The sequence below is a fragment of the Protopterus annectens genome, chromosome 1.part0 (assembly GCF_019279795.1).
Source record: "Protopterus annectens isolate FY-2018-M chromosome 1.part0, PAN1.0, whole genome shotgun sequence".
Lineage (NCBI taxonomy): Eukaryota > Metazoa > Chordata > Ceratodontiformes > Protopteridae > Protopterus > Protopterus annectens.
In genome coordinates this window covers 1,485,510,916-1,485,534,589 of record NC_056725.1, presented here as the reverse complement: position 1 = coordinate 1,485,534,589, position 23,674 = coordinate 1,485,510,916, and the positions used below count along the sequence as shown (strand labels likewise).

Here is a 23,674-nt window from a genome sequence, read left to right as displayed (position 1 = left end):
ATGTTAAATGAACATTACAAAAGCTTCCCTTCCAGTAAAACTCTGAATGTCAGAATACTGAGTAGAAATGGTGCTGTGTAATTTCTACTGATTTTTAAATAACTTGTAAACATGATTCCTTTGTTAAAGAAGAGATTTGTTGCACAACTTGATTATTTTAGAAAGAGGAATATTGCTTTACCATAAAATTTGGGTGTCAGTAAAAACATAATTTTGTCATTTTTCATTTCTAGAGTTTGCAGAGTATTTTAATGTTAAAACATTTTGTCCTTTTTTTTTCTCTAGAGGGCTTCCAGTCCTGGATGTGGAGGGGTCTGACTTTCCTTCTGCCTTTCTTGTTCTTTGGGCATGTGAGTATTTATTACCTTAAAGCAAAAGAAAAAAACATATATGGTTGCAAATGGTTAAATATAGCTGTAGTATCCAGAGTGAAGTACTCTTGATACAGTGTTTTATATAACCTAAACATTTAGATGAAGTTCTTAATGATATTTGCTGTTTTTTTTTATACCATAATGAACAAAGAATCTGTATAGTCTACCATTAAAGAGCAGCATTTTCAACTGTTCAGCCCAGCAGTAGGTCACCCTGATCTAAATCATACATTAACTATTGCTGTTTATTTGTACGTTTTGTTCCCAGTGAGAATTTTAATCATACTCTCCATTTACCTTGAAATAATTTCTTGGTGGTTGCTAATGATGGTCGACTGAAAGTAGTCACTAATGGTTGTAATGCAGCAGCTAGCTCAGATGAAGGGGATGACTTAGCTTAACTTACAACCAATAAACTATCAAAATTTTAAAGACAATCATTTAAAAGGATTAAAAGATCAGCTGAGCTGTTGATTTACTTTGTGTAGTGTAGCCTGTATATGACTTGTCACTGTAGTACAGTTAGTGGAGGACTGTGGAGATTATACAGAGGGCTTGTGTCAGTCATTTTCTTGTATCTTCAAAATGTAAGAACAAGGCGATGTGTGGTTTTATAAGGCAGCTGAAAGCCGCAGGATATAAACCACATTAGGTAGAGGAGAGATGACATGGAAGGTCTGGCTGAGGCTGTTATGTACACTTCAGCAGAGTTTTGTGGATGGTATTGTACCTGTGACTTTGCTAATTAACTGTAATTAAGAGGATGATGAGTTGGATCCCGATACATACATTACATATGCGTGTGTGTGTGTGTGTGTGTGTGTGCGTGCGTGTGTGTGCGTGTGTGTGTGTGTGTGTGTGTGTGTGTGTGTGTGTGTGTGTGTGTGTGTGTGTGTGTGTGCGTGTGTTACATTTCAAACGCATGTTAAAAGGTAAAATGAGCTTTACAATAAAGAAAAAAAGTCAAAATGCCCTACATTTAGAAAAGTCATATCTGAAACTTACTCATAAAAACCTGTGTGTGTGTAAGTGTGTGCAACTGTGTGCAAGTGTGTGTATACAATGTTACACCTCATATTCAGCATACACTTTAGGTATCCTTTCACATCTGGGATTTCACCTGAACCTACAAAAGTCTTGTCTCACACCCTCTTTGATGGTTGGCAATGATGACTTGGGAGTTGGTTGTTCAGCATTCTTCAGGCCTCCTACATTCTGTGAGAACAAAACATTGTGGCAGACAGAGACTCAGCAGATCATGGACAGACTCTCATAAGTGGAAAATCAGTACAAGAATGTTCCAGAACTTGATCCAGTTGTGGGGTACACCTCAAGTAGATCTGCTCAAAACCTTACAAACAGGTAACTAGAAAAATTCTGTTTGAAATATCTTTGCCGCCATCCATGGAGAAAAGATGTTTTGTCATTCTCTTAGACGGGAATGTTCCTATATGTATTTCCACCCTGTCCATGATTTCCAAGGTACTTCTAAAGGTTCAGAAAGAATTGAACTAAATCATTGTGGTTACTCCGTTTTGGTCCAGGCAAAATTGGTACTCCCATCTTATGGAATTCACCAAGGGAAATTACAGTAAGTTTCCTCACAGACTGGATCGACTAACAAGGCACAAGGGGAGTTTGATACACCCTGAGATCAATCAACTACAGCTGACAACCTGGATGATTCAATGTTTTTTTTTTTTCAAAAGGATGTGTAGCAGGTAATAAAGGCTAGAAAACCTGCTACTAGAAAGCCTTATGTTGGTAAATAGATTTTCTAGTTGATGCCTTGCCAATCACAGGTGTCCTGAAAGGGAAGTTGCAACTGTGGTTATCAATATTTGTGTGAGCTACTTAAGGATGACTTTGTCATATGCTTCCATCTAGGTGTATCTTGCAGCTATCTCAGATTGTCTGCCTATGGATCTCTCTCTTTCTTCTAAATTTGTTTTCAAACAGTTTCTGAAAGGAGTATAGCACGTGACCCCCTTGCAAGAAAATTTCTCTGCCTTGGGAATGTAGTTTTGTTCTAGAAAAAACTCTTACCTCCCTTTTGAACCATCCTGTCAGGCTTTTCCCACAATTTATTACTTGGAAAACTGTTTTACTTGTTGCTCTGACATCTGCAAAGTGAGCAGCTGAGTTGCAAGCTGTCATGGTGGGTGAACCCTGTGTAGTTTTCCATAGGGGCAGTCACATTGTGCACTAGTCCTTCATTCGTGATTAAGTTGTTTGAGCTTGCCTTGAATCAGGCCATCAGTCTCCCAGTTTTCTTCCCAGTGACAAAAGATAATGGAAAACAAATTCTACATAAACTGGAAGTGCACAGGTACTACTTTGACAGAACAAAGTCCTTTAGGAAGGCTAAACAGCTGTTTGTTTCCTGTGCAGGGACTAAGAAAAGCTGATCCATGTATAAACAGACAATATCATGATGGCTGTCCTCTGCTATTGTTTTTTTGCTATTCCCACCATAGTATAAACTATTCCAGGCAAAGTTAGGGCATATTCTTCCTGGGCCCTGTCCTCTTCAATGGCATACTGGAAAGGGGATGACACTAGAAGTCTTCTAAGGGTAGTAGCTTGGTCCTCTGTTCATATCTTCACAAACACTACAAACTGTAGTATTTCACTAGGTACAGGTCAAGCTTTGCTAGGACAATTCTCTAGAGACTCTTGGACCCTTATCCTTCTTCGCAGGTATGGTAAGCTTTGGGAATCTACCCCTAGGCTACTGCAGCAGCAAGAATCAAGAACATAGTACAGTTGTGCAAGTCCTACTTACCCATAACAGTACATATTCAAATTTCTTTACTTTTGCAGTAGTCCACATCCATCCATCCACCCACTGACACCCTTTCTAGATAGTTGTGGTGAGGCACAAACTCCTCTGTTACACTTATTGTTGCTGCTTGTTGCTGCTTGTATGATTTTTATGGTGATTGATTGTTGGTTGTTTGCTCGGGTTCAGGATGGATTGATCTTCCTTTCGTGGGGCAGTAAAATCCTGAAGATTTGCCTCACTCTGGTTGCTCTCTTTTTGGAGGGAAGTTTTTCAGCAGCCAGAGGGACTGAGAAAGAAGAGTTAAAGCTTTGGCAAGCTGGCCGTTGGTTTGTCCTTGGCTATACACTACACATAGGCCACTACAGCAGAGAAGAAATTTGAGCATCTATTGTTATAGGTAAGTAGGTCTTAAAGAAGTATACTTTCATTGCTTGTCAGCTGCAGTGCTGAATGACAAAGATGTGTCCAAGGAATCTTTTAATGTATTTTATTCACCAGTGTAACCTGTTTATCGAAGTTCACTGAAACAGTGTTTAAGATGAAGTTTCACATTTTTATAATTGATAGCCTTATACATTGTCTGAAAGTAATCTTATTCCTGCCATCCCAATATGTTGTGCTTTATTAAGGGAGTTTTTTTTGAATCTGATCTTCTGAGGACTAAAACATGGGATTATCTAAATTAGAAAGTGTTAGTTTGTGGTCTTTTTAAGATTAATATCCAACATGTGTACAAGTCTGAGGCCAAAGTCAGGATTCACAGACCATGTGCATACTGCACAAAGTGTAGTTGCACAAGAAGTGGCCACATGCAGGCTAGTAAAGATTCATGTGTTACAGTGCAGGGAGAAGAAATGCATGGCAGGATGTATCTATTTACCATATATGTTATGTATATATATGTGTGTGTGTGTGTGTGTGTGTGTGTGTGTGTGTGTGTGTGTGTGTATATATATATATATATATATATATATATATATATATATATATATATATATAGATATATATATACTCACACATATATATATATAAAGAGAGATAGAAATATAGATATAGATAACTATATATATATATCTGTGTGTGTGTGTGTGTGTATCTATCAATCTGTCACTATTATAAGCAAATGACTGCATGATGACATGCAAATGAAACTGGGAAGTGAAATGAGGCTTAATGATATGTATGCATGGAGAACTTTGTCAAAATTCATACTTGTATGTGGGAGAAATTGTGCACTAATGTGAGTGACTACAGATGGACACAGCAAGCTGCAAATATCAGAGTCGCAAACAGCAAAAATGCTTAGATTAGCAAGATTGGTTGTGCCAGCAGCATTATCGCTTCCATTTGGTTTACGGCTAATGTGGAAAATTAAGGCTATGAGCTGTTAATGAGCTGCTTTTTGTGGTCTAGGGATTAATTACCTCAGTCTCCATTTGCTTCTGCTGCCTTGATATGTCTGGAAGGACATGTCACTGTGACCCTGTCACAGCAGGATGTTCCTAGCATGTTGCATGCTACCTGACTTGCCATTGAGGAAATATATTATGCAGCATCATGATACCAGTACAGTTTGATCATGCATGCATGGGGCCAGCAGGGAAGGAACATCAACACCTTTATCTGATGAGAATGAGATGGAACAGGAGCAAGAGGCAATCAGACAATCCCCCCTCCAGACAGCAATGGAGACAACAATGCAGGTTGAAGCAGTGATGTTTAGTCCAGGAATATGGGGTCTGACAACAGCAGTGAGAGTACAGTGTTGCAATGAACAAACATGATGCAGTCCATGTTAATGTCAGGCTGTGTTGGTTATTGCATGGTAGGACTGCACTTTGCATCAGACATTTCCTGCATACTCTCCGCATGAGTGGGTCACAGTTATCCTAATCATCATGTGCTCAGATGGTTAGAGACACAATGACACTTGGCTGTCACACACACACACACACACACACACACACACACACACACACACACACACACACACACACACACACTGGGTGGGAGGTTAACAAGTTACCGTAGGTAGAGGTGCGTACTCTGTCAGGGATGGTTCCTTCCTCTGAAGTTATGATGCTACTATGTAACAGTGGCCTTGGGCCACCCTGATGATTTGTTTTACTGACATAGGATCCCCCATGTCAGTGATGGTGTAAGACTGTGGGACCATGACCAGCTGGAGACTGCTAGAGGAATGTCCTGCTTTTGGAGTCTGGATGTCATGTGCTGCCTACAGTAGTGAGTTCAGTATGCAGGCAAAGACTGTATACCCTTCTGTGCCCCCGCTGTCACATGGTCATCCCAGTAACGTATGCTACCCCTCTCCTCTGATAACACTGCCAGTGTGGACAGTGGTATAGTATTGTTGATATTCTGCATGGAAATGGAAATGAAAGAAGTGTTTCCACCAGAAACCTCATAATTGTTGTTGCTCCTAGATTCCTTTTCCTTATGGAGCTACTGGCAGTGCTGGGATACATCCTCACAAATGCCATGCAACACAACAGGCAGCTGCATGCTGGACTAAGCAGTAGCAGACTGTGCTTGGATGATGGTCGTCACATGTGCTGATTTATCCTGAATACTGCGCACATATCTGGGAATAACTGTGACAAGGGATGACATCAGGCTCTTTGGCGAGACTGCAGATAATTAGTACTCAGAGCCAGGAGGACATCTCCCCTACTAGGGGTTGTGAGCACTCAGATAGAGCAACCTCAGTTTTGTCTCTTGACAAAGACGCATCATTACACTGTACAGTGGGTGGATATCCACACAAGGTGGAAGCTTTGTCTGTGTGTTGTTTGACTGTGACTTTGGTATCTGTGTCTTTTCATCATTGTCATCATCAGAACTTGCACTGGTGCACCAGTCCCATCAGCCTGTTGTCCTGCCCCCAGCATCTACAGGTGTCACTGTATTAGTGCTGTGTCCTATCAATACACAAAAGACTCACAGAAGTGAGTTGCCCATGCAAAATATACCATACATTCCAACTAAAAAAAAACACTTAAGAATTCTACCTTTATAAGAACACGGTTTATTAACACCATATTCAAAAGTTAAGAACTTTCATCTATTCTCATACAACTGAAATATTTTTTCACAGCCAAACATTTCCAGTCTGCACTTGATGCATTTCTAAATTTGTTGGATAATGATGTTCAGTTCCAGTAGCAAGATACAAGTAGTATATGTTGTGGTCAACCTAGAGTCTATATGAGCAATGCTGCCATTGAACTGAAATCTGCTGATGCATCATCCAACAAGATGTGTGTGGTTTGGGGTCCAACCTGATTCCAGGGTCCACTCCTCCCAGCGGCCAATAAAGAAATATGTGCACTATATCAGAGTACTCAATGGTTTGCATGTGAGGGATGTATCTGAGTAAAAACAGTTGGAGGAAAAAATCCCCACTGGCTTTGCTAGTCTGCTATCCATTCCCGTGGCGATCTTTGCTGCTGCTATAAAACTTGCCTTTGTCATGGCAGCATAGTATGTCAATAAAATGCTTATGGCATTGCTGTAATGTGCGATTGTACCACCTGCACAACAGTAATTTATGGACTACTGTCCTGCCACTCTTTGTCCCTTAAAGGCTGGTCACCAACCCCCTCCCAGCAGTGTGCCTGTAACATGACATCATTTTCAGCAGGCTGAAATTTTCTAGAGCTGCCATCTTCATTCTCCAGACATGCAGACAGATGTTCTTCATGTTTCACTGTTGCAGTCATCACATTTGGGTTATCCCTGCCAGGGTAGCCCTCGGCCGGCCCGAATACCAGAGACTTAGTATTTCTGCGTCGGTTGCTGTCAAGTCATCAGTGGTTTAAAGTAAGGCAGCCGACGCCATTACATCGGTCTTTCTTGCTGTGTTGCCCGAAGCAGAAGCAGTTCGCACGAGTTCCTGTCGGCTGCTACCTGACTTTTTGTTTCCGAATTGAAGGTGAAGTCTTCTAAAGCTAAGTACCCCGTTGGGGATCCTTTTTTCTTGCACTAACTGATTTCAGAAAAAGTTAATATTTGTCTCTCCTGTGGAAGGCAAATACCACACCAGGACTTCCACTCTTACTGCATCACTTGTCTAGGCCCAGACCACGACGTTTCCCATTGTCGCTTCTGTGCTTTGTTCATCGCCAGAACTATTGATAGTTGGGCCCTTATTGTAGCCAGATATTTTCGTTTACAGTCCTCAACTTCTGATATGGCTTCAGTAAGCCATCCGGCTGCAAAAAACGTAAAGATAAAGAGAGAGACAGACCGCACAGGTCCAAACCTGCCGCCAACACATCCATTAAGCTAGTAGTCAGTCCTCTGGTACTCAGTGAGGCACTTTCGCAGCCCCTGATGCCAGCTTCAGTTGATTCACAGGCTGCTACAGAGACCCTTTCGGAGTCAGGTATGCCACAAAACTCTTCTTCGTCTAAGGATCCTGCGGTCGTCTCTACCTTGGATGAGTCTAGAGCTGCTGAGCAGGCACTGGCTTCCAAGGAAGTCCTTTGCACCACCAAATCTCGACACAAACCGACATCTTCTTTCGCGACTACCGTTCTTTCAAAAACAACAGAGTTCCTTAGGCCCAGGGTTTGAACCATGCCCAAGAAACAGACTACCCACTCTCAAGCGCCTGCTACCTTATCTCAGTCTCAAATGTTTAAAATGGTGGAAGACTTTATCATGCTGATCAGGGGAAGCCAAGTTTACCCTCTCAAAAAGGAAAGAAGATCTGTCCCCATTTGTTTTGTCTGAACAAGAGTCTGATGAATCTGATGCATCTGACTATGAAGACATGCAACCCCTCTCCACTTATGAGGATTCTGATGCAGAGGAATCCATTCCTTCAACCTCTTCCCCCAGACGATTATTCCTTTGGGGAAACCCTGAAAACTTTAAGGGAGCATTTCCATTGGGAGAGTCGGGACTACCCTCAGTCTAAAAAGAGACTCTGGGAATTCCTAGATTTTCCACAACACAGACCCTTGGCCATCTCCCCAGTCCTGGATGTGGTGGATGATGATTTCCTTGAATCCAGCTTGACTCCTGATGCCCTACCTCCTGCTCCCAGAAAACAGACGGGTACTACAGAGTCCCTGACTCACACAAATATATTTTTAAAAATGTTCTATATGCTTAAATATCAGCAACGTACCTTGGAACTCCTTAAACAAAAAATGTCTTCCTTTCCTGCTTGGGCAGAATCTAAAGATTTACAAGACTTAATGCATTCTGCAAGTCAGGTAACTAAACACACTTTGCACTGTGGTTTTGACAACCTAAAAGCTTCTTGCAGGGCAGCAGTCACTGGATCTGTCATTAGAAGACATGCATGGCTTAAGGAAAAAACCTCTGCCAGACCATGTCAAATCTAAATTGTTGGATGACCCCTTGCACAAAGATAACTTATTTGGCACTAAGGCAGAAGAGGTCTTAAAAAAGATGGAAGAAAAAGCAAAATCTATGCAAACAGTTAAAGATTTCTTACAGGTCCAGCCCCCTAGGTTCAACAGGCATTTTCCCTACAAGCACTGGTCCTTTCCTGTTCCGAGTAAAAACAGACCCAGCCTAGGCCCCGTGGAAACAGACTCCCCAGACAGCAACCCCAGGGAATGCAGAGATCTAAGCAGTGGACTACCTCCACTTCAAAACCAGGGAGTTCTAAGCCACCCCTTATGGTAAGAATTCACAATGACTCTCCTCCTCCCAACCTCCCCTCTGCCCACCTTCACTTACCCCTAGGAGGAAAACTCTCCTTTCACTCAAGCACCTGGGCCACCATTACCAAGGACCAATGAGTTCTGAACATTGTGTCTCAGGGATACAAATTCTTCATCCACACCCTTCCAACCCCAAAAGGGTTCCCAGATCTACCACCTAAATCAGTGGGCAGAGGCTCAAAAGCAAATCCATTCCTTGCTCTCTTTGAGGGCAGTAGAGCATGTTCCTGCAGAACAGATAGGCCAAGGCTTCTACTCCAGACTTTTTTTCTGGTGCCCAGAAAAGAGGACACCTGGCGCCTCATCCTCGATCTATCCATTCTAAACACCTTCCTGGTGATCCCAATATTGAAAATGCTCACCCTCCAGCAGCTGCTACCCATGCTCTCCAAGGACGCTTGGCTAGCTACCCTGGATCTAAAAGAGGCCTACCTCCACATTCCTATCAGGGAATCATGCAAGAAATATCTATATAGGCCCCTAAGATCAAGCAACAAAAATCAACTCACTGTTATCAAACCCAAAAAGTCAGCAGGAGAAGCCATATTTTCATGTACCATATCTAAACTTTGGAACAGTCTTCCACCCTCTATAACTACTCTACCTTCCAGCAGCCTTTTCAAGACTGCACTCAAATTCCACTTAAATTTGCACTGGCTTTGTCCTTGTTCTAATCCAGACTAACACCCCCACCCTTAACTTCCCCCACCACCTAGACTCAACCCAACTATATACTACCGTCACTACTAACCACAGTCAGAAATAGCTAGTTGTCTTTACGTACTTAAACATCTTGTCTGACAACTTTGTTACTAATATTATAAACACAAGAAACTATCTTAATTTGCAACATTTTCTGTATATACTGTTGATAAACAATAACTTGTTGTTGTATTAAAGTCAACAACCTGTAATGTTGTTTACTATTGCTGCAACTTTGTATCTCTGTTTATCATGTACATGATGTGGAGCTTTTCTCCTTGGGCATTTGCTGAAAAAGGACCTGTGTCCAGTCGGAATTTCCTGGTAAACAAATATAAATAAATAATAAATAAATAAATCTCCGCTTCAGGACAGGATCTCAACACTTTCAGTTATCTGCACTTTCCTTTGGCTTATCTACTGCTCCCAGAGTTTTGACAAAATGCCTGGCTCCGGCCATTGCCTTTTGCAGACAAAAAAATATTCAAATTTACCCCTACTTGGACAACTGCCTTATTCAGGCAGACAGCCAGGAAAAGCTGCTCAAGCACTTGGCGTTTGTAAAGACCCTGCTATCCTCCCTTGGGTACACAATCAATGAAAAGAAATCAAAACAGGTGCCCACCCAAAGGATAATCTTCCTGGGAGTAAGTCTGGACACAGCATCCCAGTTGGCATACCTTACACCAGAGAAACAAATTTTCCTCACAGCCTACTTCTCTTAACTGGCCACCAGACCCCAGCTTTCTGCAAGGAAAATCCTGCAAGCTCTGGGGTTCATGGCATCTTGCATACTCCTCATTCCATATGCCAGACTGCATATGAGGAAACTTCAGTGGTACCTTAAAGAGCCTTTGGTGTCAACACTGTCAAGACTTGGAAACTCTTCTACCTATAATTCCTTGCCTCAGAAAGGAATTTCTTTGGTGGGCAACAGCATGCTCCCACAACAAGGGACTGCCCTTTTCCCCACACCCCGCCACCCAGACCCTCACCACAGATGCATCAGACTACGCTTGGGGTGCACACCTGGACGGCAGGTGCATAGTGGGCCAATGGAGCCCACAGCAAATCCCCCCCCCCGTACATCAGTCAAAATGAGATGATGGCTGTGCAGCACGCTTTGATAGCTTTCCAAACCCCTTCTCTCTCCAGGGGTTCTCCTGATCAAAACAGCAACACCACTGTGATGTGGTACATCAACAAGCAGGGAGGGACTCACTCCTATCCTCTATGCAGGCTGGCAATGACCCTTTGGCTCACAGCCTCCTCCATGCAACTACACCTGTTAGCACAATACCTAACAGGCTGTCTCAACTCCATGGCAGACCAATTAAGCAGAAACCTTCTGGATCCACAGGAATGGCAGCTCAACAGAAGAACCTTCACCCTAATAACTCAGAAATGGGGAACCTCGAAGGTCGACCTCTTTGCCTCCCACACCAACCATCAGCTCAGCAAATTCTGCACTAGGGAGCATCACTGCATGGCTTGGAAAGTGGATGCCCTGTCCTTCCCCTGGGTCAACCTCTCTGTTTATGCCTTTCCTCCCTTACCTCTCAACCCCAGGGTACTGCTCAAAATAAGGTAGGAAAAATCAAGGACCATTCTTATAGTTCCAGACTGGCCCCAACAACACTGGTACCTCTTGCCGCGCAGCCTGTCCCCGCTGCCTCCATAGCATCTTCCTCAGATTCCAAACCTCCTAAACCAGAGGGAAGGGGAATTCATGCATCCCCAATTGCAGACACTCAGTTTGGCAGCTTGGCTTATTCCCTAACCCTGAAGCAGTCTGCCATCCTCAGTAAACAGGTTCTGGATGTTATCCGTGAGGCCAGACGCCCTAGCACCAGAAAGTCTTCTGCAGATAAATGGAAAAGATTCTGCAACTGGATCCAGGCTAAGGGGGCCAATATGGCACAGCCCTCCATCCCTCTCATCCTGGATTACTTAGCTGACTTACTACACAGTGGTCTCTCTTTCTCCTCTATAAAAATTCATGCCTCTGTTATTTCTGTTCTTTTTCCCACTGAGCAGCCTCTTTTCTCACACCCTTTGATCAAACAGTTCCTCAGGGGGGCTAGCAACTTGAGGCCCCCCAGAAGGCACCAACACCAGCTTGGGACCTTAACTTTGTCTTGGAAAAGCTCACCCTGCCTCTTTTTGAACCAGCTTCTTCTGCAGAGCTAAAATTCCTCTCCTGGAAGAAAGCATTCCTTCTGGCCATCACTTCAGCCAGAAGAGTCTCTGAGCTGCAAGCACTCATGGCTGTGGAACCCTTAATCATCTTCCATGCAGACCGGGTATCCCTCAGAACTAACCCATCCTTCATGCCTAAGGTGGTGTCCAGTGTGGCTCTCAACCAGTCCATTCATTTGCCCACATTCTTTCCAAATCCCCAGAACAAGGGGTAAAGGATTCTTCACTCTCTACATGTGCACAGGTAGCTCAGATACTATCTGGACAGGACTAAATCCTTCAGAAAGCCTCATAAATTGCTGGTTAGCTTTGCTACGGGGCAGAAGGCAAAGCCATCTCCAAGCAAACCATTTCCAAATGGATAGCACACTGCATCCATTTCTGCTACAAACAGCATGGTAAGCCTCCCCCAAGGGGGTCAGGACACACTCCACCAGAGCAGCCTTCACCTCTGCAGCTTTCCTCATTGGAGTCCCCACGAGGGACATCCTGGAGGCTGCCACCTGGACATCAGTTCACACTTTTAACAAGCATTACCACCTGCCTCTCTTCTGCAAATCCAGGGCAGGGTTTTCCTCTGCAGTCTTGCAAGGCATCCTAGCCAGCCCCTAGCTTCCTTGACGGCCTCCACAGGTCTCTTGCACATGATGCTGTTTGTCTGAGGCACTATCACAAATATTAGCATTTGATAAGTTCTTTGTACATTAGAACATTATCTGTGTTTTGGGGTACTATTTGGATTTTATTTTGATTCTGACTACATTTTGAATTCTTCTGCAACAAGGTCATTACTGAAAAAAAAAGCAGTTATGACCCATCACACCTACCTGGAGAAGAAAAAAACATAAACAGTCCCACTTGTAGTAAACCATCGTCTGTCTAGATGACCTTGTAGCAGTTCAGACTGCAGTACGCAGCAGTGAAGGCCATTTTTCAGGGTGTTCTAACCTGGATAGCCACGTCTTTGGGCATCTGATTTGTGGCTGTCCTAGAAGGAGGCTATGCAGTGGAAGTGCTCAGGTCATCTCTTGATGCAGCCTTCTCTCGCATACCTTCTATTTAGGAGGCACTGCCAAAGCAGTTTCAGTCTCTGCTTGCTGAAAGGGCAATAGAGACTTGTATTCCAGGAGAACAGCATTCTACCTTTATCTTGTTCCTGGTCTCAAGGAAGTATAGGAAAATTTAAGTGATGTTTTGGTCTGAGCAGTTTCGCAGTTCACATCAATGAAATTTTTGCATAATTACTCTTCAAACTCTAAAAGCCCTGCTCTTGCATGACTTTTAGGTGGCATCACTAAATGTCATGGATGCTTTTTGATGCATCATCATCTGGGAGGCATACAGAAGGTACTGGCTGCGCAGTTTTTTTCAGTACAAGGTGCTTCCATCTAACATTTCCTTTGCTAGCAGAGTGTCTACCTCTATATGGCTTGTTAACAGAGCATTTATGTATTTGGATTATTATTCACTAGTGGTTCCAACTTGTGATTTCCCAGCTCTGATATTAATTTGGGTTGTGCATTATATGCAGTCATTTGACGTTACTAGCCTTTAAACTTCTCTCTGCTTTTATTGTAGTGAATGCGTTTTATAGGGCAGTTCTGGAGACAGTCGAAAGATGCATCTTTATCTTTAAAAAGAGAGACAAACAGCTTAGTGAACTACACCACCCTGCAGAAGGAGGTATGAGTGACCCCCCCCCCGAAGAGCTGAAAGTGTAATTGTATTTGTCAATTCAAAGTTCAAGGACTCATTTGTGTGAATGAACTTCAATAAATTCACATTTGTTTCAGTTTGCAGCATTGGAGAACAGTTCTTTTCTCCATGATGAGGTGACATCAGAGCTGCTTATATTAGAGAGGGGAGTGTTTTTTCACTGTGTCTTTCAGTCAGATACCACTCCAGTTAACGCCTGTCCCTTTATCTCCAATTTAAATAATGAGCTTGACTTGCTGCTGCTACTATGAATTTAATCTGAAGTTCAACTTAATCTTCACGTAGTGAGTTAATTTTTACCCATTAAAATTGTTGAAATATGTTTGATATTACATAATTGTGTATTATTGATTTGTGAACTGTGGCATATATTTTACAATTGGTGGTTAATTTTTGGAAGAATTGTCAGTGTTAGCAGCAAATCACAACATGTACATCACTCTTTACCAGTGCTTTCTGTTGTGTGATGTTCCAGAAGCAAAGTTTTTCTTCTTTCTATGCATTAGACCAGTGCAGACATTGGCATGCAGCTTCCTTTTATATGCCTTGGCGGTGAATGTTTTTTCTAGTTCTTCTGACATTTTAGTATTTCACATCTTCCGCTTTCCTGAAGAGAAATGTTACTACACAGTGGTTAGATTTTTTTTTTTACCCTTTAGCGGCTTATTGTTTGTTTATTTCAGGAAATTCACTTTCACACTTCCCACTTATTCCCTGTGATTAAGTCCATTAAAAAAATAACTGATAGACAAATAGCTCCTAGGGGTTTTCATTTATAATGTTTAGGTCCTGAGCCACAGTGTCAACAAATATGGGTGTTGTAAATTTTAAATAGGCCTTAAAAATCTGGCAGTGAAAGATGGCTTATTTTCTTAATGAAAAAAGACTTTGATCTTTAGAGAAGAAGCCTGAAAAGAAATATTAAGTCCAAGTAGTCAGTTTTTGTTGTGCTGGGGGAATATCAACAAAGACTGGTACTCAGTTTAAACAGGTGCTTACATCAGTAGTGAGCATGATATATAGACTGGTAATCTCCAAGATTTGCATTAGGAGTTCCAGAGCCTTAGTAACAGATTTTGTCCATAAGTCTGAGCCACAGGTTTCCTTTGAGGAAGAGAATGAAGTTCTACAGCCACAGGTGATCAGCCACTTTAAACGCAGAACATGTCTAAGTTGGTCTTCCCAGCATTTCTGCTCTTTATTGAAGCATTTACATGAGTGTTTTTTTCTCTGCAGTTTTGTTTTATTATGATTTTTTAGATCATTGTAACGTATATTAGCCAAGGCATCTGTGTACCCTAGTGTTTTCTTTTTTACCCCCTCCCCAGTAAAGCAGCTGTGAAGATTCAAATAAATTGGGGGGTAGGCCCCCTGCAAAATTTTTTTCATTCTTGTATTTTTTGGGTTCCAGTTCTTAATGTTGAAGTCGGTGAATCTTGACTTGTTCATGGGTATCTCAACAGAATGTAGGAAAATCGGCCTTCTCTTCTCCTTTGGAAGATTACAGAAGGCTGGCTGAGGAGATCTTTCTGACTCATTCCCTATTATGATTCTTGATAGAGTATGATATAAGTTCAAGGTAAGCTTGTGTAAAGGCTGCCAGCCTAGCTAGATAGAATTTTGTAGATAATTCTGTCATTTGTAAATATTAATATAAGCCACAGGCTTGTTCTCTTAAATGGAAGAAAATTGTGTTAAATGTTGAACATCAAAAATGTAACAGCAGTGCACTCTGCTGGAAGAAAGCTGATGTCAAGCCTTGTATGACTGTTTGATCTCAAACTCGGATCTGTGATGTCTGGACCAGCAGATTCTTTCTATTGTTTTGAGACCAGAGTTAATTGCTAGATATGTCTTTCATTCCTGTGGTTTCCTGACCAGATGCAAGACAAAGCTGTGTTAAACTCTAAGTTTCTGTTAGCCTGGGAACCAGAGAAAAATGATGTATTATCAATTTAAAAGACTCTCAGAGAGGGGGGGGGGGCATTTTGGATTTTATCTAAAGCTGACAACAAATCACCAGTACTCTGCTTTTGCTCTATATGTAAGTTTATTTAGAACTGTGATTGCTCTTAGGAAAAGACAGAAATAGTAAGTTTAGTGTAGCTGTTTTCTATATTTATGTCAGAACTATTCTTCAGTATTATTTTAAACATTTTCCTGTGATTTCTGAACTCTTCGCTAGCACTCTGTAGTACGAAGTATTGTCGTGTTTTTATTTATTTATTAAATATTTTTAAACCTTCCAATTGTGGCTGTTTTGTGTAGAGATAATTTAAGCTCTGGACTACATTATATGTATATAGTGATACTACTATACAAAGCCAGTCTAATAGTGTTGCTGCTCAGTCACACTTACTACTCGGATAATAATATTGCCCAGTAATAATTGGTCACCCTTTGGTAAGGTCCTGTTTAGTAGCTGATATTAGTGGTTGGTGGCAGCTGGTACTACCTTATAGATTGGCAAGAAGGGGCATAGCTGAAGAACCTGTGCCAGCCTTCCCCAGGAGTGTCTGTTTGTATAGAACTCATATCTTGGTGTGTGTGCATGTGTGTGTCAGCTACTTGGGCAGGGATACGAAGCACTGGTTGGACAGAGAGGGTGCTGGAGGTTTTAGCTTGACCACTAGGCTAAGATCTGTACCTTATAGCTGTGCCAATGGGGAGTCTTATTGGGGATCTGTAGAGAAAGGGAGAAACCAACCCCAGACTGACTGTGATCTCTGTGTGCTCATAAGAGAAATTGTACTTTACTGTGTGTGTACTTGTTATCCTTCCCAATGTGGACACCCCTCACTGGTGTTAGTGGTGAGGATTGAGGTTCCTTGATTACTGGGCCAGTGCACAGGCGTCCCATATTAATTGTTTGGCAGTGGTGGGATATCCACACCTCATATTAATTGGTTGGTAATTGGCTTGCAGTGGTGTGGAAAGTGAATTCCTGTAGCTTGTGTACAGTGATCACTGAAGGTGTTTTTGTACTCTAAATCAGCCACCCAGTGAATAGTCAGAGTTCAGATCACAATTGTTTTATTTCTTTTGTTAGCTTAGTCAGAGAGAGCAGGCAGCATGTCAGCAGAGAAGTATGACAAGCTGTCAAGGAGCCAGTTGGCTGAGATGTGCCAGGCTAAGGGACTGGTGCTTGGAAACCTGACTAAGGCAGACATGATTGCAGCTTTGGTGACAACTGCATCAGAAAACAGCAATCAGGAGGGTGATAAGACTGGCCATGGAGATGTACAACACTCAGAGAATGGACAGCTCAACCTTTCTGCAGAGGACCTAAAAATCCATCTGGAGCAAAAGAGACTTGAGTTGGAGGCCAGGCGTTTGGAAACGGAAGCAGGAGAGAGAATGAGAAACTCCTACGCCTGGAAGCTGAGGAAAAGGTAAGGCAGAGGCAGCACAAAAAGGAGATGCTAATGGGGAAGGGAGTAACCGGACCCCAGAAACACAAAAAGTCAGTAAATTTCTTCCGCAGTTTACAGAGGAGGATAATTTTGATAGTTTCATTCATATGTTTGAGAGGGTATGCAAACCGTATGATGTTGACCAAAGGCTATGGGTATGGTTCCTGACCCCCTTACTCCATGGTAAAGCTGTAACTGTGTTGTCTAAACTTTCTGATCACAAATTTTTTGATTATACTGCTGTTAAGAATTGTCTGTTAGAATTTTCTAAGCTAACACCTGAAACTTACAGGAAAAAGTGTTGTGAGCATAGACGCAAGGCAGATAAGTGTGTGTGACTATATTGCTGAACTGAGCACTTATTTTCATAGGTGGGCGAGTGGATGTCAGGTCACCACTTTTGAAGGGCTGGCAGACATTTTGGTGAGGGGAACAAGCCCTTAGCACTTTGCCTGAGGACATGAGGATCTGGTTAGCTGATAGACAATGTGCTACTTCAGATAAGTTTGGGATGAAGGGAGACCTATACCTAGCAAACGGGGCATCACTGAACAGGAAAGGGACACCCAGTGCTGCTCATGGGTCTAAAGGAACCCATGGTGGGCAGCCCAGATTGCCCCAACAGAATCTGCCAGTAGCAGGGGAAGCCACTAGTCCAGGTACACGTTCAGGACCTAGGTTTAAATGTTTTCAATGCAACCAGTGGGGCCATGTGGCATACAGATGTCCACGGAGGCAAGGTGGGGGAACAGAAGGTGAGAGAGTCCGTAAATGGGAAAGACAAAATGCCAACAGTAGGTTGTCTCGAGACAACAAGGGTACCAAATTACCATCCTGCAGATGTCCTGATAGGGAAGGATTTGGATGAGGCAGTACCATGTGCTTACAGTCAGGCTAGGAAACAAGCATGTGGGTCTGGTAGCCTGGGGGAGACCCAGAAAGACCGCATACTTGCAGCCAGGACTGGTGAGGTGGTTACTTCAGGGAGGGAGCTACTCTGTAGCAGTAAAACTGGAGGTGAGCCACAGCTGTTTGGGGGTACTGATGTTCCCTTGGACAGAGTGACTGCAAAGATAGAGGTGAGTAGTAGTACCCGGTCTGACAGTGAGGCACCCCTGTCAAGAGGATGCCAGACTTTCTGTGGAAGGGGAGCTGGTAAGGGTTACAAAGAGAGAGTTGAGACAGGCTCAGCTCTCAGATCCTACATTGCAAGGCCTGAGGCAGGTAGCTAGTGAGGCACCCAATTCTCAAGAATGAATCTGTATACTGGGACAAAGGGTTACTGTATAGAGAGTGGACCCCTGAGGGAGGGCTAGAAGGTGAGAGGGTACAGCAGTTGGTAGTGCCTAGAGCCTGCTCTCTGGCACAGCCATAGCTCATGATATTCCCTTTGCAGGTCATATGGGCATAAAATGTACAAAGAGACGTATTATGCAGAACTTCTATTGATCTGGAATTTCCAGAGATGTAACAGGGTACTGCAGGACCTGTGAGCAGTGCCAAAAGGTAGGCAAGGCAGGAGACAAGCTGAGAGCTCCATTGCTGCCTTTGCCTGTGATTTGAGGAGCCATTTCAGAGGGTAGCTATGGATATTGTGGGGCCTCTGAGTATCCCAAAGTCCACAGGAAAAAAGTATATCCTAGTGGTAGTGGATTATGCTACAAGATACCCTGAGGCAGTGGATTTGTCCTCCATTGAAGCAGAAAATGTGGCAAATGCTTTGTAAGAGATTTTCAGCAGGGTAGGTTTCCCAAAAGAAATACTGACTGACAGAGGTGCCAATTTCATGTCAGACCTACTGGCTTGTCTATGGAAGTAACTGTGGGGTGAAGCACCTGAAGACCACCCCCTACCATCCCCAGACTAATGGTCTTGAGAGGTTAAACTCTACAATCAAGTCCATGCTACAGGCATTTGCAGACCAGTTTAAGAGGGAGTGGGACAAATATTTGCCCCAGTTTGCTTACAGAGAGGTTCCCCAGGAATCCACAGGTTTTTCACCCTTTGAATTGCTGTATGGGCATAGGGTGAGCGGACCTCTAGATTTAATTCATGATGAGTGGAAAGGTGAGTGTGAATCTCACAAGGAGTCTGTTGTGGCATATGTCCTAACCCTCAGGGCATGGCTCAGGGAACTCATGGGCTTGGCCCAGGAGAACCTGGCAGAAGCCCAACAAAAGAAAAAGGTATGGTATGACAGGAATGCTCGAGCTAGAGAGTATGCTGTAGCACAGCAGGTAATGGTTCTCATTCCTGTCAGACACAACAAGCTGTAAGCAGCTTGGGAAGGACCCTACAAGATGGTAAAAAAGGTAAGTGATGTTAATTGCGTGGTAGAACTGCTAGGCAGGAGGCAGGGGCACAAATTGTACCCTGGTAACATGATGAAACCTTACTATGATAGGGAGGCCTTTGTGCTGAGTATTTGCAGTGGATTGCTGGAGGAGTCTGAGGTAGATCTGGTGACTGATCTCCTCAGTGAGGCTCGGACTGATGCCTCAGAGGAAGGGGTAGCAATGTCCCAACAGCTATCTCCTACCCCAAGTTTGAGAAATCCGAGCAGTGTTACAGGAGTTTGGGGACATGTTCATTGGGAAACCAGGGTGCAACCACCTGGTGCAGCACCAGGTGGATACAGGATCCCAAAGGCCTATTAGGCAGGCCCCTTACAAGGGTGCCTAAGAGAGTCAAACAGACTCTGAGGGAGGAGATACAGGAGATCTTGGAACTAGGGGTAATTCAAGTGTCCAGCAGTCCCTGGGCCTCCCCAGTGGTGCTGGTGCCAAAGAATGATGGCAGCACCAGGTTCTGTGTGGACTACAGGAAATTAAATAATCACACAGTGCCAGATGCTTACTCCATGCCTAGGACAGATGAGACCCTAGAGCAGCTGGGTGGGGCTAAGTATCTTACCACCATTGATCTTACCAAGGGTTACTGGCAGGTGCCCTTGACTCCCAGTGCTAGAGGCCAGCCTGTGTGACTCCTTTTGGCTTGTATGAGTTCACAAAGATGCCCCTTGGGATGGAAAATGCCCCAGCGACTTTCCAGAAGCTGGTAGGTCACATCCTAGCAGGAGCACAAGGGTTTGCCCTTGCTTACCTAGATGATATTGTCATCTACAGCCATTCCTGGTAAGAGCACCTTCAACATGTCAGGGAGGTGCCTGACAGGCTACAGAGGGCAGGGTTGACCATTAAGCCCAGCAAATGTCAGGTGGGTATGGCAGAGGTCTCCTACCTGGGACATAAAGTGGGGAGTGGTAAGATCATGCCAGAACCTGCCAAAATGGAAGCCGTTCAGGCATGGCCTGCACCTGTTACCAAAAAGCAGGTGAGGGCATTCTTAGGGGAGAGCAGGGTACTGCAGAAAGTTCATCCCCAGTTATAGTACAATAGCTGCTTCCCTCACAGTCCTGACAGGGTTGAACAGGCTGGATAAGGTAGTGTCCACCACAGCATGTGAGCAGGCATTCCAGAAACTTAAAGAAGCTTTGGGAGGACCTCCTGTGTTAGCCAGTACAGATTACAGAAAAGAATTTGTTGTGCAGGTGGATGCTTTGAACCATGGGGTAGGGGCTGTTATTAGCCAGATTTCTTCAGAGGGAGAAGAGCACCCAGTGATTTATCTCAATCGTAGGCTTCATCCCAGGGAGGAATGCTATGCATCTGTAGAAAAGGAATCTCTAGCCATATTGTGGGCACTGCAGAAACATCAGCCTTATCTGTATGGAAGAAAATTCACTGTAGTTATGGACATTAATCCCCTAAAATGGTTACACCAAGCCAGCCAGCAAAATGCCAGGTTGCTAAGATGGAGCTGTAGCAGCTGTAGAAAAGGAATGTCTAGCCATATTGTGGGCAGTGCAGAAACGTCAGCCTTATCTGTATGGAAGAAAGTTCACTGTAGTTATGGATCATAATCCCCTAAAATGGTTACACCAAGCCAGCCAGCAAAATGCCAAGTTACTAAGATGGAGCCTAGGGTTGCAGGCATATGATATGTCAGTGCAGCACCTCAGTGGGGTTAGCAATGCCAACGCAGATGGGCTCTCAAGACAGGGAATGGGGTAAGGTATACTCAGACCTAACCCTCTCAAGTAACATTTCTCAAGGGTCACTTGAAAAACTAGCTTCAGTTCTCCTGGGGGCAGATATGCTTAGACTGTCCGCCTAGCTAGATAGAATTTTGTAGATAATTCTGTCATTTGTAAATATTAATACAAGCCACAGGCTTGTTCTCTTAAATGGAAGAAAATTGTGTTAAATGTTAAAAGTCAAAAATGTAACAACAGTATGCTGTGCTGGAAGAAAGCTGATAATTCCAGCCTTGTATGACAGTTCGATTTCAAACTCGGAGCCGTGATGTTTGGACCAGCAGATTCTTTCTATTGTTTTCAGACCAGAGTTAATAGCTAGATTTTACATATATAATATCGTTCATTCCTGTGGTTTCCTGAGCAGGTGCAAGATCAAAGCTATGCTAAACTCTGAGTTTCCGTTAGACTGGGAACCAGAGAAAAATGATGTAATCTAAAATGAGTCAGCAGTGATGTATTATCAATTTAAGACTGTCTCAGAGAGGGTGCATTTTAGATTTTGTCTAAAGCTGACACCAACTCACCAGTACTCTGCTTTTGCTCTCTTTGTAAGTTTATTTAGAACTGTGATTGCTTTTAGGAAAGATAGAAAAAGTAAGTTTAGTTAACCTGTTTTCTATAGTTATGTCAGAACTATTTTACAGTATTATTTTAAGCATTTTCCTGTGATGTCTGAACTCTTGACTAGCGCTGTGTAGTAAGAAGTTTTGTCTTGTGTCTTTATTGATTATTAAATATTTTTAAACCTTCCAACTGTGGCTGTTTTGTGTAGAGATGATTTAAGCTCTAGAGTACATTGCATGTATGTAGTGATACTGTACAAAGCCACTCCAATAGTGTTGCTGCTCAGTCACACTTACTATTTGGATAATAATATTGCACAGTAATAATTGGTCACCCTTTGGTAAGGGCCTGTTTAATAGCTGATACTAGTGATTGGTGGCAGCTGGTACTACCTTATAGACTGGCAAGAAGGGGCATAGCTGGAGAACCTGTGCCAGCCTTCTCCAGGAGTGTCTGTTTGTATATAACTCGTATCTTAAAGTGTGTGTGTCTGTCAGCTTCTTTGGCAGGGACACAAAGCACCAGTTGGACAGTCAAGGTGCTGGAGGTTTTAGCTTGACCACTAGGCTGAGATCTGTTCCCTATAGCTGTGCCAGTGGGAAGTCTTATTGGGGATCTGGAGAGAAAGGGAGAAACCAGCCCCACACTGACTGTGATCTCTGTGCGCTTTTAAGAGAAATTGTACTTGACTGTGTGTGTACTTGTTATTCTTCCCAATGTGGATGCCCCTCACTGGTGTTAGTGGTGAGGATTGAGGCTCCTTGATTACTGGGCCAGTGCATGGGCGTCACAGCTTGGATCAGCCTTCATTGTGTCCAGTCCTGTGAATGTCCCTTACAAATATGAAAGAACTAGGAGTCTTGTTCTACTTTCACCAGGTGAAGAAGAGCCAGCATTTAAATTTCAGCAACTCTCTCCACAATGAATTGTTTGTGGTCATGAGGATAAATACTCCGTTTTCAGGCGATTCACAAAGGATTTTAAAAAAATATATACGACTAGCATATCTCAAAAGTTCTCTTTCTAAAGAGGAGGCTATCACAAATGCTGAAAGTTCAAGTCCGTGGTGAGAGTTCCTGTTTGTTCAAGATTTTCCATGACTTACGGGCGAAAAAAAACTCTTGGCTTCCTGATTCTCAACCTCCAACTCACAGGTCACTAAACTTGGTGTTAAACTTTGACAACTAAACATCTTTTCTATGTTGTAATTTAAAAACAAATCTTAACAATTTTAGCTGTAATTTCTTAATCAGAAAAGCCTACAATGAGGTTGTTGAGCAGGTGCTGTAGTAGGGCATGTACTTCTAGTGGGTCTATATCACACTGTCGAACTTTTAAAAGTTCAAACGTCATATGGTCGACACCATATGATGGAACTTTTATAAGTTCGAATGTTTCAGTGGAGATCTCCATACAGTGCGGAATGGGAAGATTTCCCTTTTCTGCACTATAGTGCGATCTCGGAGTTGGTATATTTAAAGAGCGGGGAGTGTGGGGGGTGCAGGTTTAGGTTTTTTCTTTGGTTTATTTTTTTTTTATTACATTTTCAAACTTTTAAACATTCGATTATATGGTGTCGACCATATGACGTCCGAACTTTTAAAAGTTTGATTATGTAATATAGACGCCTTCTAGTACGTTTGTACTGAAAGCTGTTAATTACTTAACTTGTGGCATTTCAAAATATGTCTGAATGGATGTTGGAGTCTATGAATAAAGTAGAAGATTCAAAATTAAGAGCTGTATAATATTCAGATTCTTGGCATTGAGGAATGAAGCCCTGACTACAGCTGAGACAGTAGGTGTTAAGTTAGTGGGCCAAGCACTGATTGAGCTGGACAGGTGAGAGGAATGAAGGGATTGAGCCCTCTTATCCATGTTAAGGTCGTTCAGTGGAGCAAGTTTGTGAGGCACATGTGAAGGCATGATTTCTGTAGTGGAAACCAAAGAAACTGCCTGTGGTAATTCAGTGTAGGAGGGCAGAGCTTCCTGTTTACATCCCTTGCAAAAGTGAGGGGTGGTTCACTGCTGATGCACATTTTGCTTTCCTCCTATGTATTGCTGAGTGTGCTCAGGACAGGTAAAGGATATGAATCAGAAAA

General features: G+C 43.0%; 1 protein-coding gene across 2 annotated transcripts in view; it reads left to right on the top strand.

Moving 5' to 3' along the window:
* TMEM120A (transmembrane protein 120A) overlaps positions 1 to 23,674 on the top strand; it is a 499,311-nt gene that overhangs the window by 347,201 nt on the left and 128,436 nt on the right. For both annotated transcript variants that reach the window (XM_044067697.1, XM_044067688.1), the window contains exon 10: positions 286 to 350. In XM_044067697.1, the coding sequence (XP_043923632.1) occupies positions 286 to 350 (65 nt within the window). The remainder of the gene's footprint in view (positions 1 to 285; positions 351 to 23,674) is intronic.